The sequence below is a fragment of the Lepisma saccharinum genome, chromosome 25 (genome assembly GCF_977018435.1).
Source record: "Lepisma saccharinum chromosome 25, izLepSacc3.1, whole genome shotgun sequence".
Lineage (NCBI taxonomy): Eukaryota > Metazoa > Arthropoda > Insecta > Zygentoma > Lepismatidae > Lepisma > Lepisma saccharinum.
Genome location: NC_139253.1, coordinates 9,673,523 through 9,690,394, shown reverse-complemented (window position 1 = coordinate 9,690,394; position 16,872 = coordinate 9,673,523). Strand labels below are relative to the sequence as shown.

At 35.6% G+C, this 16,872-nt stretch overlaps 1 protein-coding gene across 3 annotated transcripts in view; it reads right to left on the bottom strand.

Moving 5' to 3' along the window:
- Positions 1-295: 295 nt before the first annotated feature.
- LOC145978831 (inositol-tetrakisphosphate 1-kinase-like) overlaps positions 296-16,872 on the bottom strand; it is a 33,797-nt gene continuing 17,220 nt past the window's right edge. For all 3 annotated transcript variants that reach the window (XM_083111706.1, XM_083111707.1, XM_083111708.1), the window contains exons 3-10: positions 15,969-15,993; positions 9,474-9,572; positions 8,011-8,155; positions 7,459-7,551; positions 6,596-6,639; positions 4,790-4,949; positions 3,497-3,733; positions 296-2,718 (exon numbers count right to left, since the gene is read on the bottom strand). In XM_083111706.1, coding sequence (XP_082967832.1) covers positions 2,444-2,718; positions 3,497-3,733; positions 4,790-4,949; positions 6,596-6,639; positions 7,459-7,551; positions 8,011-8,155; positions 9,474-9,572; positions 15,969-15,993 — 1,078 coding nt within the window. In that variant the 3' untranslated portion in view covers positions 296-2,443. The remainder of the gene's footprint in view (positions 2,719-3,496; positions 3,734-4,789; positions 4,950-6,595; positions 6,640-7,458; positions 7,552-8,010; positions 8,156-9,473; positions 9,573-15,968; positions 15,994-16,872) is intronic.

Sequence of the window (16,872 nt, the reverse complement as noted above, 5' to 3'; positions counted from 1 at the left end):
TTAGCCAAGAGGCACAAAACGCGAAGTAAAATAAACTAAATCAATCAATCAAATATTTCCTCTCCAAGTTTCTTCGCATCACAAAAATTCCAGCCAAAAACCTTGAGTCTAGATCTTCAACAGTGTTGAAATGCAGAACGATCATATTCTTATTTTAGTACATCCAAACACAATTTTAAATTTTTTTGCCAAGGAACACATTTGTGGCATGAATAATTTTTTTTCAATATAGCCTTTGTACACACTTATATTTATGTACATTAACTGTAACAAGAGAAAATCAATCTCATTCTATATTTGACAGTCTTTATTTGTCTTGTTTTACAAACATATATAGGCATGACAGAAAACAGATTTAATACACATTCATGTTACCTAAAGTGTGATTTTACAATATAAAAACATTTTTAACATCTCCCGATTATCATTCTCATTTTTGTCATCTTGTGTGTCATGCTTTGGGAGCAGGATTAATATAATTTGTCAATGTATATGTTCAAATATCACAATAAAATTATTCAACAAAATATTATAAGGTGCATAACACAATGCCCCACGGTTGTTTTAAGAGATATTACATAATTACAGTTTCAACCTAAAATATGTTATTCATGGATCACTTCAAAAGTTACTAATACTATTAGAACATAAAAACTAACTGGAATGCCTAATCAAGCAATTAAATTAATCTTGAGTCATGGAAGAAAATATGCAATGAAATGCAATATATGCCTGTATACGTACTTCAGGTAATAAGGCATCGGACATCCATAATTATGTACAACTGCAAGAGTTTAACCCAAGGTTAGGTGCATGGGTGACCAGTGTCATCCATCAATATTTATTGTGAGATGGAAACACTGAACTATCCTGCACGTGAGTGGTATTGTGTAGCTCAACCAACTTTCTTTGTCTTTGTTATAAGCATCAAACCATTGCAATTCTGAGCAAACAACAGATTCAGATGTTATCAGAAGTGAATATGATACGGCACTGGTTGTTAACTTTATAATAGTATGTCCCTTAGAAGTGCAAAAGGAAAAACTCAGCTGAGCATAGAAGAAAGACAAAGAAAGAACATTTACCACACATGTGTGAAAGTTAAAGCGCTGTGTGCCAAGTGTCACTCATGCACCTAACTACGTTACAGTAAATTACATGCCTAACCCAAGGTTCAGTAGTTGGCCCTAACACCAGAATCTATTATTTTCAATTACTAATAAATTTCAGTCTTGCATTATCTTTTCAAGTATATTTCTAGATATTAATTCTCTACATTAATATTAATTAACTGTCTGGCTGTGATATAGATATCTGCAATACTTCATCCTGAGTCCTCAATAGTTCTCAATTACCAAGTAGATATTTTGCCACATCAATGTAACAATACTGCTGGTATTTCCAGGCAAAAATACTGTTATCCGTTACATGTAGAGAATACTATACTGAACATTACCCCACTTCTATTAATGCACTAAAAAATAGTACTGACTGCATAGAGAACATCCATAACTATATTCCAGAAGACATAGAACGAACATAACATACAAAAAAAAGAGACCTATGTTAATACCCTGACTACACTTGGAAGTAAATCCTTTCAAAATGGACATTTTTCGAAGAGCACTTGTTAATAATATCTTATTCACAGCAACAAAATCTATGGTTGTCTTATTTTCTCTGTACAATGGAACAAAATTACCTTGCATTAGCTCCCCTATTTTCATACAATTCTTGGTAGTAAAAAATGTGGACACCATTACCCTAAAAAATCACACATTTGACTGAATAATGCAAAACTAATACTGTGCCAACATAATACAATAAATGCTTGAGTGTGCCACATTTTACTGATTTTGTCGACAGTCATCATGAGACTTGACCATCATTTTTCAAACAATGTTATGATGACAACAAAATATTATGATATGTATATACAATTTAAATACTGAAAAATAATAACAGGCAGATATACAATCTCTACCACTAATGCAGATAATGTAAGGATAAACAATATGTTTTCAACATCCAATATTTATACAAAACTAACATTATCCTGCTATGTTAAGTTGTCATACAAATACATATGATACTTTGAATATCAGTACTAAAAGTATTTTTTAGTGCAATAAGTTTGCACTTTTAGTGTAATAAGTCTGCGCTTTTCCAAAAATACAACTGAAAATTGTATGAACAATTGAGGAGACAAGAAATTATTATCTTCCTATGCACAAAGAAACAAATAAAGATACTCTTGTACATCACTTAAAAAATAGAAAACTCATTATATTAGTGTATGAACTGCATATTGCCTACTGTGCTTCCATTCAAATAATCATTTTTAAATTACAACTTACATGTATCCAAAAGTAGCATCAGCATAGATTAAAAAATAAATTAAGAACAATTTAAAAAACTGCATTAAAAATATTTTCAAAAACTCTTAGCTCTCACCCCTGTGACCAAGCAATTCTCCTTCGAAATAGTTCTTGGGATATATTTTTACAACTCCATTACTTAAATGCATTTTCTTTCCCTTCTCACTAGTAGAGTCATTCATGGGGCCACTTATATCCTGTTCCACAACAGGACTTCTGCTGTGAATAACATCAGTCTTTTCTTTAGGCACGGCAGGCGGGAACCTCAGTTCTTGATTGTATACAGCTTGCTGGAGGCAGTTAGCCAAGGTTTCATGGACATTGGGGTATCCTTCGTAACCTGAAAAAAAATTACTGCTGTACTGAATAGTTGCCCTATTTACAGTGCACAGAAGAGTACAAAAAGACTGTGATACTGATTGCAAGTGACAGTTTTACTGATAAGAAATCCACATATTCTGATCAATATTGTTTCGATCACATATGAGTGGGCAGAAACATATTTGAGATATTAAAGATTAAAAAAGGGAAAGGGGGACTCTCTAAATACACAGAAGAATGTTATGAATTAATGAATTAGATAAATATAAATGTATAAATAGTGCCAAAAAAAAACATAATTGAACATACAAGTTTTATTAACAAAATACAACTCTAACATTATTATTAGAAATATCACAATTAAGACAAGCAGCACATCAGTACTTGAAATTGTATGAACAATATCCTTATTCCATTTTATTATGATATTACAAAAGGCAAGCTATATTACAATACAAATAAAAATAATATGCAAGAAAAGAAGAAAAAATGAAGGAAAAAATAATACAAACTAGGATGTGATCTTCTTAGCATCCTTGTTACCTGATAACAATTCGAAACTGGAAATATTGTGTAAAAAAACAAACACAATCATCATTTATAGTAATGTTGGTGTAAGTCCATACCAACTTATGGACTTAGGTACATATTTATTGTTGACAGCATTTATCCAAATGTAAAACTTGTTTTTTTTTCTTTTCCAGGATATTGAACATTCAAACACTTTCATCTCAAAACTAAGAATTAGCACGTTTGTGGTTTTGGCATGTTTTATAACAGTGTGAATAATTACATACCTGGGAAAGCATTGATGTCTATGATTGCATATTGTTTCGTCTTATTTTGAATAACAATATCCATGCCAACCAGCACCAGTCCTATTTGCTTCTTCAAGGTTGACACAATCGCCGCAATCTTCTTCTCATCAGGACTGCACGGAAGACCATTCCTGTCCTCGGGATCCAGGATGTTTAAACTAGATTTCGAACCAGCCTTCGACACATCATTGGTGTCAAAATATATTGTCTTATGATCTGAAAGTTGAAATGCAGAAGTTAGGATGTTGAATCTAATTAAAAGGGAATGGATTAAAATGGTCCCTATTTCCTGTAGGCTGTCTGGTGACTAAGTCTTGAGATGGTCAGGTTTAGTGTATTGGTTTTGTTTTTTAAGTTCACCTTATGACAAGAAAGGGCAATTGAAACTGAACCTGTAGTTCAGAGTGGGATCTGAACTACAAATGGCCTCAACTGAGTACTGAAGCCAGGGCCGCTTGTTTACAATGTGATGTTACCACTATGCCATTGTGAGACCCAATTAGTGTATTGGATTGCACATAATCTTAATTTTCTCCCACATGGGGTTATCATTTATTATTAAAAATGAAATTCTGCCCATGTGCGGGATAAATACTACATTGGAACATTAAATGGGAGATAGAGAAATATTTTCTACTTTTATGTGCAGGATACTGCATAATCACACTTATATTTGAATGTAATTAATGCTAGTGCATAAAAGATAACACATCAAGTTTCCTCCATATCTCTCCCTGACTAAGTAAACACTGAAGCTAACGATACGTACAAACTTTATTTCCTGCTTGATCATGCTGCATTTTAATATAATTTTAAAGTAGGAATATGCAAATATATTGCTTCAACAAGCCTTCAAGGTCAGAGTCTGCTAAACCGTTTCTCCTTGCATGGCATATGGTCAGAAGATCAAATTCCATCTCTGTTGTTATCTGCAATTTGTAACCAGATCCCACTACTGCTACTTTTCAAACAGTTCCACAATTGCAGTCACAATGTTGGGCTAATAATGAAATTTTGTATTTCATATTTTAGTTTGAACGTAGGAGAGTATGGTTATTTAAATTTTATTTTTAGTTATTTCTAGCTTCCTTATAATCTCTTCCTTCACTATTTAATTAATCTCTTCCTTTCTCCTAAACAATTTCCTTTGATAAAGACAAATTCAAAATTGAAAAGATGACATACAATTGTGATGTGTGCCTTGCTGCATACTTAGAAATATATCATCCATCCACAGAAAAAAATATTATTGGCAACAAAAATAAAACTTACCACAAGAATGGAAGTTCTTTATCGATGGCCGCTTAACCACATGATATTCATCTCCAATCAGATAAATTTTGTAGAGGACTGCGTTGTGGTTGATGAAACTCTGTGCAACGCAAGGAGGTTTGCAGTCTTTAACCCCTTCTTCATTAAAGATGATAGCCATCTGAAAATTTATCACATATGTAATCAAATGATGTAAGAAATGCATAATATGAAAACGAATTGTAATATGATGTGAATGTACATTAGTGTCCTGTGCAAAAATCAGTACAGAATTAAATACTACACTGGAACATTAAACAGAGGATACAAAAATATTTTGTACTTTTATTTGATTTTTTATAGATCATTGATGTTTGAGATCTCAGTATCCAGTTTTGGCTCCTCTTGGTTGTAGATATTGCTGGCACTGCACAATTACAATGGATTGGTGGTGCCATTGAGGCTAATTTGGCATTATGCTCAGTTAATCGTTCCTCCACTTCACAAAAAAATTGAAAAGTAACGGTAATATATCCAGTCCTGCACCATGGCCATGTGATCTACTGTGTCGTGCTTTGGGCTCTGGCTACGAGTTCAAGACTCCTCGGGAAAGAGTAACAACTGTTTCTCCTGAGATTTCGGCCAGTGTATGGGACCGGTGGCCACACACCATCATGAGAAAATTGGGAAGCTACGAATGAGTAGCGTAACCGGATCATGGAAATCTACAACAATGACTGAGGGTTCATCATGCTGAGCACACATCACCCCATAAGTGGTTGGATGATCTCCCACCTTGGCAGGTTGGGGTGAGGCTGCCAGTTGGTAGGTAGACCCTGCTCCCCCCTCCCCTCACAGGCTGTTGCACCACAGGTTTAGTATATCCAGTTTCAAATCATCACACAGTTCCCTACTGGATGTAATTATTATTAGCACCCAAAAAATTCATAAACTTCTCCTTCTGTTTAATGTGATTCCAGATAAAACAAAATTCCTATCAGGAATCTTATCTCTATCAGGGTGTCTATCAACATAACAAATACAAAATTCTTGACTCATTCATCCTCATTTTCGCAATTAGCCAAAGGGAAGGAAAAGTGAAGTAAAATAATCTAAATGAATCCGTCATTGTGATAGTAAAAATTCTTGACAACAAGTATAATTTCTTGATTTTTTATTGACTTCTTTTTGATTTCTTTACCTTTTCTTGACTTTCATGACTGGTATTGTTTTCGACAACCTATTGCTCCATAACAAAACAGCATACTAACTATTAAATTTCTTCACATGAGAGAATTGACCTTAAAATTGTGCATATTATTTATAGTTTGGGCTTCACTGATGGTCTAGTGGTAAAATCATTGCCTTGTGATCAAGGGGTCCCGGATTCGATACTTTGTGGAGGCACATAGTGTTTTGAATCCCACTTTTACTGTACACCCAGTTTCAATTAAGCTATTTGTGTATCAAATGAACTAAAAATCAAGAACTCAAGAACTATTTACAGATGGAATGAATGTTTTGTTAAATTTCCAATTGTTTTAACTGTAAATTAGCTTATAAAGTCTTCTGAATTCAAGATATACTTTATTTGGCATCACTTTCAATGCAAAAGTAAATATTATCTAATGACTATTAAATAAATTATGTGAAAGAATGAGCACACATGCCTTGAATATGGACGGGACTTGAACTCGAAACCGTTGTCCAAGACCGTACTCGGGAGATTAACCTTATCAATTATTATAAACTTTTGATACGTTATAAACAGAAAACAAGCAGCATTTCCATTGAAATGTGTATAATTGTAATGAGCCATTGACTTACCCTGTGTGAACAGCTTTGACCTTGGGCCGTGGAAGGCTTGCACACTGAAATAAAATAAGGACATGATTAAATTCATGTAAATACTTTTCAAGGTTAATTTTTAAAATTTCAAGCGAAAGAACCTAATAACTCTGCTTACAAACATTGCACAATGAGAAACAAGGAAATCAAAACTTGAATAATTTTAAAAACTCCATGGTATAGCAACTCTGAGGGCAAGACCTGCCACTGAATGTCCAGTCATGATGCAGATTAACAGCAAAATCATTTGACTCCAAGTCAACCTGGAACTACCTGTGCCAAAGATAGGAGCATTATTCATTCAGCTATAGAAGGCAATTAGTTAAATATGTTATTGTAAGATATTTCCGATAAAATTTTTGCTGCAGTTAACTATTTTCTTTCAACCCTGCTTCCTTCTGAGACACAAAAAGGGGGTATTTGGAAATTTAAGGAATTAGGAAAAGAAGTATGTGCATGTGCTCAATTATTTTGGTGATACAATGTGTATCAGGTATTTGTAATTTAATGAATTCAATTTGTTCCAGATGATTAGACATTACTTAATTAACACTTACGATACTAGTTTTCCCAACATGTCCATTTACATTCCATTAAAATTAATGCACAAATTGAACTTAAGTGACAATAAAATCAATTCTGCAAAATAATTTACTTTTATGTTAAATCTTTGCATGTGGGTTACAGTAATCTTACCAGACAAGGATTCCGAGTCCGAATCCCGGCCTGGACATGTGTGTCCTTTGTTCCTTCATCAAATTCATCACTCTTCCTTATCGTCACAATTACTCAAAAGTGACAGCAACACTAAATAACAAAAATAAAAAATTAAATATTCTTACCAAATGGAAACTGCACTCCTGCTGCTTCCAGTTCACTAATGTTCTCTTCTACATTGGTGGACTTCAGTTCAACAAATTTTGGTGTAAAAATATCTAGAAATAAAAAACATGAAATTTAACGTTCACAAGTGTTGTTAAAATAAGCAGTTGTAATTGTTGAAAAATCCAAAAGCTTCATATATTGGATTGTTGTATAATTTGCTGTAATGTGGTGGCAAAAATTTGTATTAAGTACAGTTTAAGCTCAAATAGGCCAATCAGGACTGGGCACTGAGTTTAAAGTGTATTTTGAGGACTACATGCTCTGTACACATATCACACAAGTGAGACAAGCTTCCCTGAAAGCATAATGGTTAAGGTTGTAATCATGTATTAAAGGAGCCCAAGATCCGATTCCTGGCAATGGCACCATGATGTGGATCCCACTTCCAAGTTGTAGGTCCACTCCCAATTAGCTTATGTGAGGACAAATTGAATTTAAAACAAACTTTTATCCATGCATGCAAATACTTTTCAACCAGTGTCTTCACTTAAGATATTATGTTAGCTTACCACTTTCTCCAAAGTTGCTTTGGTTGATTAAACAGTAGGAGTCATAGCGATGGAGTAGTTTCCTCACATTTGTGAGTGGATCGATAACAACCACCTCTGGGTGAGCTTTTGTGTAATTCTCAAGTCTGTCTATGACATCCTTTGCCTGAAAAGAACACAGGAACATACACAGTTAGTAAATGAAGCACACAGTGTACAGTAAAACTACCATATAAAAAGCATAGAAGGGTGGTTTAATAAAGAATAACTCTTGCTTAATTCCACATATAGCAGATATTACACTTATGTAATGTATCGTGCATAGCTATGTAGTATTTGTGGCAATGTAGTTAGCACAGCACACTACAGGGGTTCGACCTGTGTATGCACGTTCTTTCTTAGTGTCCCTTCACTGATTTCATCATATCATCACTCATCCTCATCTTCGTGATTACAAAAAAGTGGCAGAAAAGCAAAGTAAAATAAACCAAATCAATCAATCAATATTTATATACTAAAAATAAAAAATTAAGCTCTCTGTACTTTGGCATATTACATGCATCTTTGGATTAAATTCTTGACTTCTAGTGTTGCCAATGAGGATAGTATACCACTAAATGTGTTTCTTTCACCTTTCCATAAAAATGCTATTCTGAAGCACATTAAGAGCTGCGGTGGTCTAGTTGGAAGTGCGTCTCCATGCAGGAGACCCAGGTTTGGTGATCTAAGGTAGGAATATTTTCATCCTTTTCCCCACATAAAGCAGCTCTGTGGTTCACCCAGCCTCAAATCAATGGGTACCTGGGGCAACCCTGAGGGGGGGGGGGTAAAGGTGGCTCGAGCATGGTGCTGATCACATCACCTCCAAAATGGCAGATATCGAAAATGTGGGGTCCTACCCCCAAACATCCCCTAAATGTGCCTTAACAGCATGGCGGTATGCATGGGGAACTTTACCTTTACCAAGTGCATTAAGTGCTGCACATAACCAAAGAAGTCAGTTACAAAATTATGATGAACAAGCAATAATGACCTATCCTTTTCTCTTTCCCCAAAATAGGCATTCTAGGAAAAAAAAAAACCCACTTGAACCAATCTTTTAACTTCTAGAATTTCATGCATTGAGTGAACGGACATTTGAAAGTGGTAAAAGATATCTCAATAAATAATGCAGAAAAGACACTGCAATTATCTTATTGTTTTCAAATAAAATTATCAATATTGGTTTAAAAAAGAAAATAAACACCATACAACCAGTTCTCTTGCATCTAGTGTAGAATGTTTATTTTAATTCATGGTTGTTACAAGCTAATGTTATGTACATTGATGCATAAACACAAATAAATGCCTGATGACTTGAGTGCGAGTTCTCCCAAAATATTACATGAAAAAGACAGTGTTAATTTGCTTGTGACAGCCATAAATTGTTTCAAGTGTTGAAATAATGAAAACATTAATTTATTCTTCTTGATGTAAAACACTACCTTGCTATCCCCAGAAGCAGCCTTCACCAACACATCAGTCAGTTTATGGAGTATCACAGAAAATGGTCCCTGGCCTTCAAGGGGCCGGTTCAGGTTCAACTGAAACAGAAAATTATTAGTTACAACTGATTTGTAAACTTATGCCATTACAAGATGGATAAAAATCATTATTTTTTTAAAAAAAATGATTATACGAGGTGTGGCCAGAAAAAAAACTGGATTGATGTTGCTGTCGTCAAACGGCAAGCCCGTCAAGGTCAAGTGGTGTACAACGTGATATCCTGCCTATCGACTGTGTGATTGCCCAGGATGTACGGTGCTCAGTTCCACTGTAGCTTGTGAACAAAGTGAACCATACATCTGTGCTCAGTCGGAAAAATAATAAGTGTGAAAGTGGAACAGCATATCAATGTGAAGTTTCTTATGAAACTCGGAAAATCCACCACATAAACCTATGTTTTGTTGAAGGAAGTGTACGGAGATTAGTGTTTAACACGCACTCAAGTGGTTTCAAAGGTTTAAAGAGGAACGAGAAGTGATCGTGGACGACTTGCATCCTGGACGGCCTTGCACGTCAAAAACGGAATCAAACATTGCAAATGTCAGTGAATTGATTCGAATTGGGTTCCGGAACGTCAAACTGTCAACCAACATTATTTCATTAAGGTGCTGACGAGCCTTCGTGAGGGAGTAAAAAGATGACGACCTGATTTGTGGAAAAGCAAGTCATGGATTCTTCATCAGGACAATGCTCCTGTCCACACGGCATTGTCAGTCAAGGCTTTTTTGGCCAAGTATGGAATCCCAGTGTTAGAACATCCATCCTATTTGATGGATCTTGCTCCGTGCGACTTGTTTTATTCCCAAAGGTCAAATCAGCACTGAAAGGAACCAGATTTACGACCGTAGAATCTGTGAAAATCAAAGCGATGGAGGTCATGAACATGGTTTCAGAAAATGATTTCCAGTACTGCTTCCAGCAATGGAAGATTCGTATGGAGCGGTGTATCGATAGTGCAGGGGAGTACTTTGAAGAGGATAATGTTCGTATTGTACAAAATAACCAATAAAAGATTTTGTAGCAACAGTCCGGTTTATTTCTAGCCACACCTTGTATGTTTTTTGGCATCCTACGTATAGATATATATTTTTAGTCTAGAAAGATTTTCTGGTAAATGGCCGTGTAAAATATATGAACAGTTTGATTAAAGCAAATAAGAAATTATATGTAAATATACATTTTTCCGTTTCTGATACTTTATATATGAACCTACTATGGAAATGTTTGTTGAGTGTGTTAATGAAACATTAATAATTTCAGTAACTTTTCTTCCAGTAAAAATAAAACATTGTGGATGTGCAATATAACTGTCATTTAAAACATTTTTTTATAGTTTTTGTGATTTCTTTAATTATAGTTTGCAAAATATCAGCTGCCATGTTTATTTTCAGATTAATGATAATGACACTATTCACTGTTAAACATGATTAGTATTTTGTCTATAAAAATTATTGAATTTAAAAATCAAGAGAAATTTACGTGTATTTACAGATTGCATATTACATTTTCTTTCGTACGAGCTTCACCCCCTCAGAGAATATACCAAGGCGACTCAAAAGTTTGTTCGTTTTTGCACATATTGATTGAGACTGGAGACACAAGTTGTGACTTATTCGGCAAAGTCTAGGCCATTCTGTTGTATGGTCTTCTGCCAATTTTCCGTAGAGCCACTATCCCAAGATGATACCATTCAGCTGGTTTCAAGACCAAAGCCTCATGCTCCCATTTCCATAGCATCCAATGTGTCGAGCTGTCGTCTTTGCAGGAAATGCACGAGAGAGTGAAACAAATGGTCAACTGATGGCACAAGATCAAGGCTGTATGGGGGATGAGATAACACTTCAATTCCCTCCAAGTCCTGCAGTTTCTGGGTAAAAAATTGTGACCGGTGGAATGGGGTGTTATCGACCTCCAACAAGGCTCTCTTCCAATGCATCAATGTTGGGTACTTCTGGAGCATAGCATTATGGACCCACTGCAATTGTACAACGTAAAGGTTCCCATAGACATCACGACCATCTGGTATGAGTTCTACAACATTGGACCAACAATATTCCACCATATGAACAGCTTGACCTCCTTTTCAAACCATCCTCTTTGAACAAGTGCATTGCTTCTTGCCGTGGCCGCAACCACTGGCAGAATATCATGAAAACGTCTACTTTTCATCACCTGTGACAATTCAGTGACCTGTCATCCTGTGGATTTTGAAGCAATTGTTCACAGATGGAGACTCATCACTCAGCCTGTTGTGGTGTCAACTCATGGAGAACAAGTCGAGGCCATCGAGAGCAAACCTTGCATTTGGACAATCCAACCTGTCATGCCAGTTGCTGACACTTGCATCATCGACTGTCACATGCTGTAGCACGGCATCTGCATCCATGGCACCCAGTCTCCCACATCCGGGCTTGTCCTTCCAGACCCATGTTCCCAGATGAGAATAACTTGAACCATTTCTGTGCTATGATAATGTTCACTGTGCCCTCACCCTCCAGCACAAAAACTTTCCTTGCAGCACTTGCAGCTTTTACCCCTTTTTCCCAATGTTGTAACAAGATACGCATGGCCAATTTGTCGACTTCCATGATGGACCACTGTAATTGCAGTGCCTTGTCAAAATGTGTTGTGCCTGTGTGAATGTATGTACCAGGTGGCGTGCACGTCATGTGCCCCTGCAAGGTGTTCACTTGGCTATCCAGGCATTTTCTCCAGCTTCACTGTTTCCAATGTGAAAAAACGAACAAACTTTTGACTCAACCTGGTATTTTGTTTCCTTTCTTAGAGCCCAATAAACAATATTCAATGATTAATGTACTTTCACCAAAAGTTATTCTGATATATACAAATTCCTTATGTACATAATTCTATAAATTATTTCTTTAAAGTGATTTAAATCAGTGATTTAAAAATCACCTGACTTAAATCAAACTACCTTCAGCCATGATAACTTGCTTCAATTTCTATTTACATAGGAATGTTCACTCTAATACCATATTCATTGTAAGTATCCAATTAAGGTTGCAAACTATTATATAGTTAAAATCCAAGTTACACTCTTGTGCATTTTATCAATTTATACTCACTATACAAAATTGGCCTGCCCAATGGTGCAGTGGTAGCGTCATCGCCTTGTAATCAAGGGGTCCCGGGTTCTATACCCGGTGGAGGCACATAGTGGTTCGGATCCCACTTTAAAAACTGTAGGTTCAGTCTGGATTCGCCTTGCTGTGTGTGACGTTGCAATATTGTATATTTTCGCAACCTTACAGCAAGCATAATGAACTTGCGTTTGTCAGAAAAAGAAGTTCTCATTTTTGCCGTCAGGTGGCGAAAAGCCTACTGACAAGCCTTAAGTGCTGCTGCCACCTGGCAGTGTTTAGTGGAACTGCTTCTGTAGACATTATCTTGCGTAACTTCTCGCAAATCACTCTGTGCCCAGAACTCACAGCGAAGGCATTAGTTTCTTTTCCCTTTACCACCTGCATCGCCTTGTTCAAGCGAGGATCATGTAAGCATACCTTGTTCTACATGTACTGGACTTAAATGCGACTCCATTACAACTTGGTTTTCGATCATGTGCTCCGAGAAATGGAACTTTGTGGAATACGGTAATACTATTGCTGCTTTTATTACCAATATTTATTACCATTAAAAAGGTACATAGATCTCTGGGGTTGCAACAAGAATGATTTATATATTTGCATAAAAACCTGTGCTTTACTTCGAATTCGAATTGAAAAACCATGTGACTTACTTCTCGTTATTCGAACACTCTCTTTTTTAAAAATAAGCCTTTGTTGAACTGCATATTCAAATCGAAGTATAGTTTTGTAAACAACGTTCGCATGTGAACTAAGAAATAGTATAAATTGCATAAATTATGAAATTCTATTGTTAATTGCCAATGAACACTTTTCACGTTAGTGCAGTGATTGCAATATTTTAAATTGGTTTAAAGTAATAGAATTTTCGTTTGTGCACGTTTAACAAGTTGAATAAATTTCAGAATACGTGTCCACGTGTTTTCAATCACAACCAATAAAAATGCAAATTGGTTGAAAAGATCAACTACAGATCAAATTTTTCATATCAGACAGACACTTGAAAAAAAGTGGGAATATAATCAAAATGTCCATCAGCTATTCATTGATTTAAAAAAAGCATATGATTCGGTCAAAAGAGGGAATACCTAAGAAGCTTGTTAGTATGATAAAAGTATGCACCAGTGAAACAGAAAGTAAAATTCGTGTGGGTATTAATATGTCTGATAAATTTACAATTCATGATGGGTTAAAACAAGGAGATGCATTATCTCCATTGCTCTTTAATTTTGCCTTAGAATATGCTGTTAGGAAGATAAAAGAAAGTAAAGAAGGACTAAAATTAAATGGTGTGACTCAGTTGTTAGCATATGCAGATGATGTAGACTTACTGGGGGATGATGTGAATACAATTAAGAATAATGCTAAAATATTTTTCAAAACTGCTAAAGAGATAGGTTTGGAAGTTAACAAAGAAAAAACTAAATATATGCTTACAGGCCGAAACCAAGTGTTAGGTAATAATCAAAATCTAATTATTGATAACAACTCGTTTGAACCAGTTTCCAAATTCAAATACTTAGGAGTAATATTAACAAATGAAAATTATATTAAAGAGGAAATAAAAAGTAGGCTTAATTCAGGAAATTCATGTTACTTCTCTCTTCATAAACTTTTGTCTTCTCGTTTAATATCTAAGAAACTAAAAGTTAAAATATACAAAACAGTAATTTTGCCTGTAGTATTATACGGATGTGAAACTTGGTCCCTTACATTGAAAGAGGAACATAAATTGAAAGTATTTGAAAATAAGATCCTTAGGAAAATCTTTGGACCTAAAAGGGATGAGTAGACAGGTGAGTGGAGAAGGTTACATAATTTAGAACTACATAATTTGTATTCATGTCCAGATATTATTAGAATAATTAAATCAAGAAGACTTAGGTGGGCAGGCCATGTGTCACGAATGGGAGAGGAAAGAGGAGTTTACAGGATTCTTGTTGGGAAACCAGATGGTAAGAGACCTGTAGGAAGGCCAAGACAAAGATGGAGGGACAACGTTGAGATGGACCTAAGGGAAATCGGTAGGGATGGAAAAGAGTATATAGAACTTGCTCAAGATAGGGAAAGATGGAAGGTCTGTGTTGCTGCAGCCATGAACCTTCGGGTTTAAGAAGGCTAGGGAGTTAGTTAGTTAGTTGGTTGAAAAGTGAAATTAAAGTGATGTGAACAAAACGTAAATCAATCCCTTGAGATTAATTAGTAGTCCTAGTTCGTTACCTATCACTAATCCAGTAGTAGCATCAAATTTAATTATGTATTTCTTGAACTACAAACGAGATGTTAACACGTAAAATACTAATCAAGGCTATCTGTTACATAACGAAATACAAGCACCCATGTTAGGAGTATGATTACGAAAATAACATTTTTGTATTAAACTAGTCATTGCGTACAGGCATGCGCATGAACGTTTGTAGTAATAAGTGTTTATTGAGAATAATTAAACTCGCTGGGCGAGTAAGTGTTATTGTTAATTGCTGCATGTGTGATAGCTCGCAAAATTGTTGAAATGGAAGTAATTATGAACTTGTTGCAATTTCGCAATCTGTGCCCTGGAATATTTGGAGTTTAGGCGCATGTAATACTTTATGTAATATTTGAATGCTTGTGAACACCACGCAGTTAATTGTTTATTGAATAAAGGTCACTTTGTTAATTAACTCATGCCTTGTCTATGGCTTGCGTTCCTTCCCAAGTATAGTGATTCTAGCTGATAAGTAACAATTAGAGAAAATCACTGCAAGATAACAAACCTAGAATTAAGATACATAAAGTGCTTGATATTTTGTTGATATGAGTGTTTGCCATGAGTGGCGTACATTCAGTGCATTAATTAATTGTCTTTTCATAATTTAAGCATCTCTTATGCATGTGGTTAATATTAGCATACATTGAGCATGTATGATAATTGGCTGAACAGAAAGGTTGAAATAATTAATTGAAACATTTGTCTAAATATAATGTTTCAAATGGAATCATTTAACTTAGTCCATTTCGGACCCTAAGATACAAAGGTCTTGCCTCATTCTTGCTTGCATAATAGATCTTGCGATACTGCCGGATTGTTGCTAAGTAAGAACGAAGCAACAATATCTAACTTGTGCATGCTTGCTTCAGTTTCATGCTACTCTTGATGATGTACCCTGACTGCACGTTTTCCTATTCCAACTTGTCGGAGCATTACATATACGAAACCTAGGCCAAGCGTCACATGTGCATAAGGTGGACTTAAAACACCAAATCAATCAAACAATTATAAAAAAAAATACACTCTTAAGAGAGAGAGACTTAAGGCTACATCTGTAATCATACATAAATTATACCTACCTTCACAAGTTGAAATGCATATCTCCTGCAATAAACAAGAGAAAATGCTTAAAAGCTTAAATTATGCACAGCACAAAATATAAGCACTTCTTTAACTGTTGGTCCAATTAATATCCATAATTAATTACTGTGTCTTGTACTAATAATTATAATACAGATAAGTATAAGTACGTGGTAGCATTGTCGCCTTGTAATCAAGGGGTCTCAGGTTCGATACCCGGTGGAGGCACATAGTGGTTTGGATCCCACTTTAAACTGTAGGTCCAGTCCCGATTAGTCTTACTGTGCATAAAGTGGACTTAAAACACCAATTCAATCAATCAAGTATAAGTACGTCAATCTGTTAAAAACAAGGCTGAATTATTATCGAGTAATAGCATGATAATGAACAAGGGGCATTCAAATAAAACTCAGGTTTTTCCAGTTTATTTGGCATACCAGGTGTATAAGCTTAAATCTGCTGTTTGCTCATAGATGGTGTTAGTGAGCGTATGAAGCTACCATGGGCACACCATACCTGGTGTTTGTATGAGTTAGACATCTGCCAACACGAATCAGTGCACATCGTCAGCACGTGCAGGCAACAACAGACAGTGTTCCTGTGGTAAGCATGTCTAGATTTGTGCCAGAAAAAGAGCATGTGTGGGAAGCTCTGCTTTTCTGCTTCCATTTGAAGAAATCTGCCGAATCGCATCGAATGCTTGTGGAGGCCTATGGTGACAGTGCTGTATCGGAAACAACGAGCAGGGATAGGTTTTGTTGGTTTAAAGATGGCAATTTTGACCTGGGCGACAAGAAGCGTAAAAATCGAGCCAGGAAGGTTGAAGACCATCAATTGCAGGCTCTTTTGGACGAGGACGATACCCAAACGCAAAAGATGCTTGCCGAGCAATTGGGTGTTACT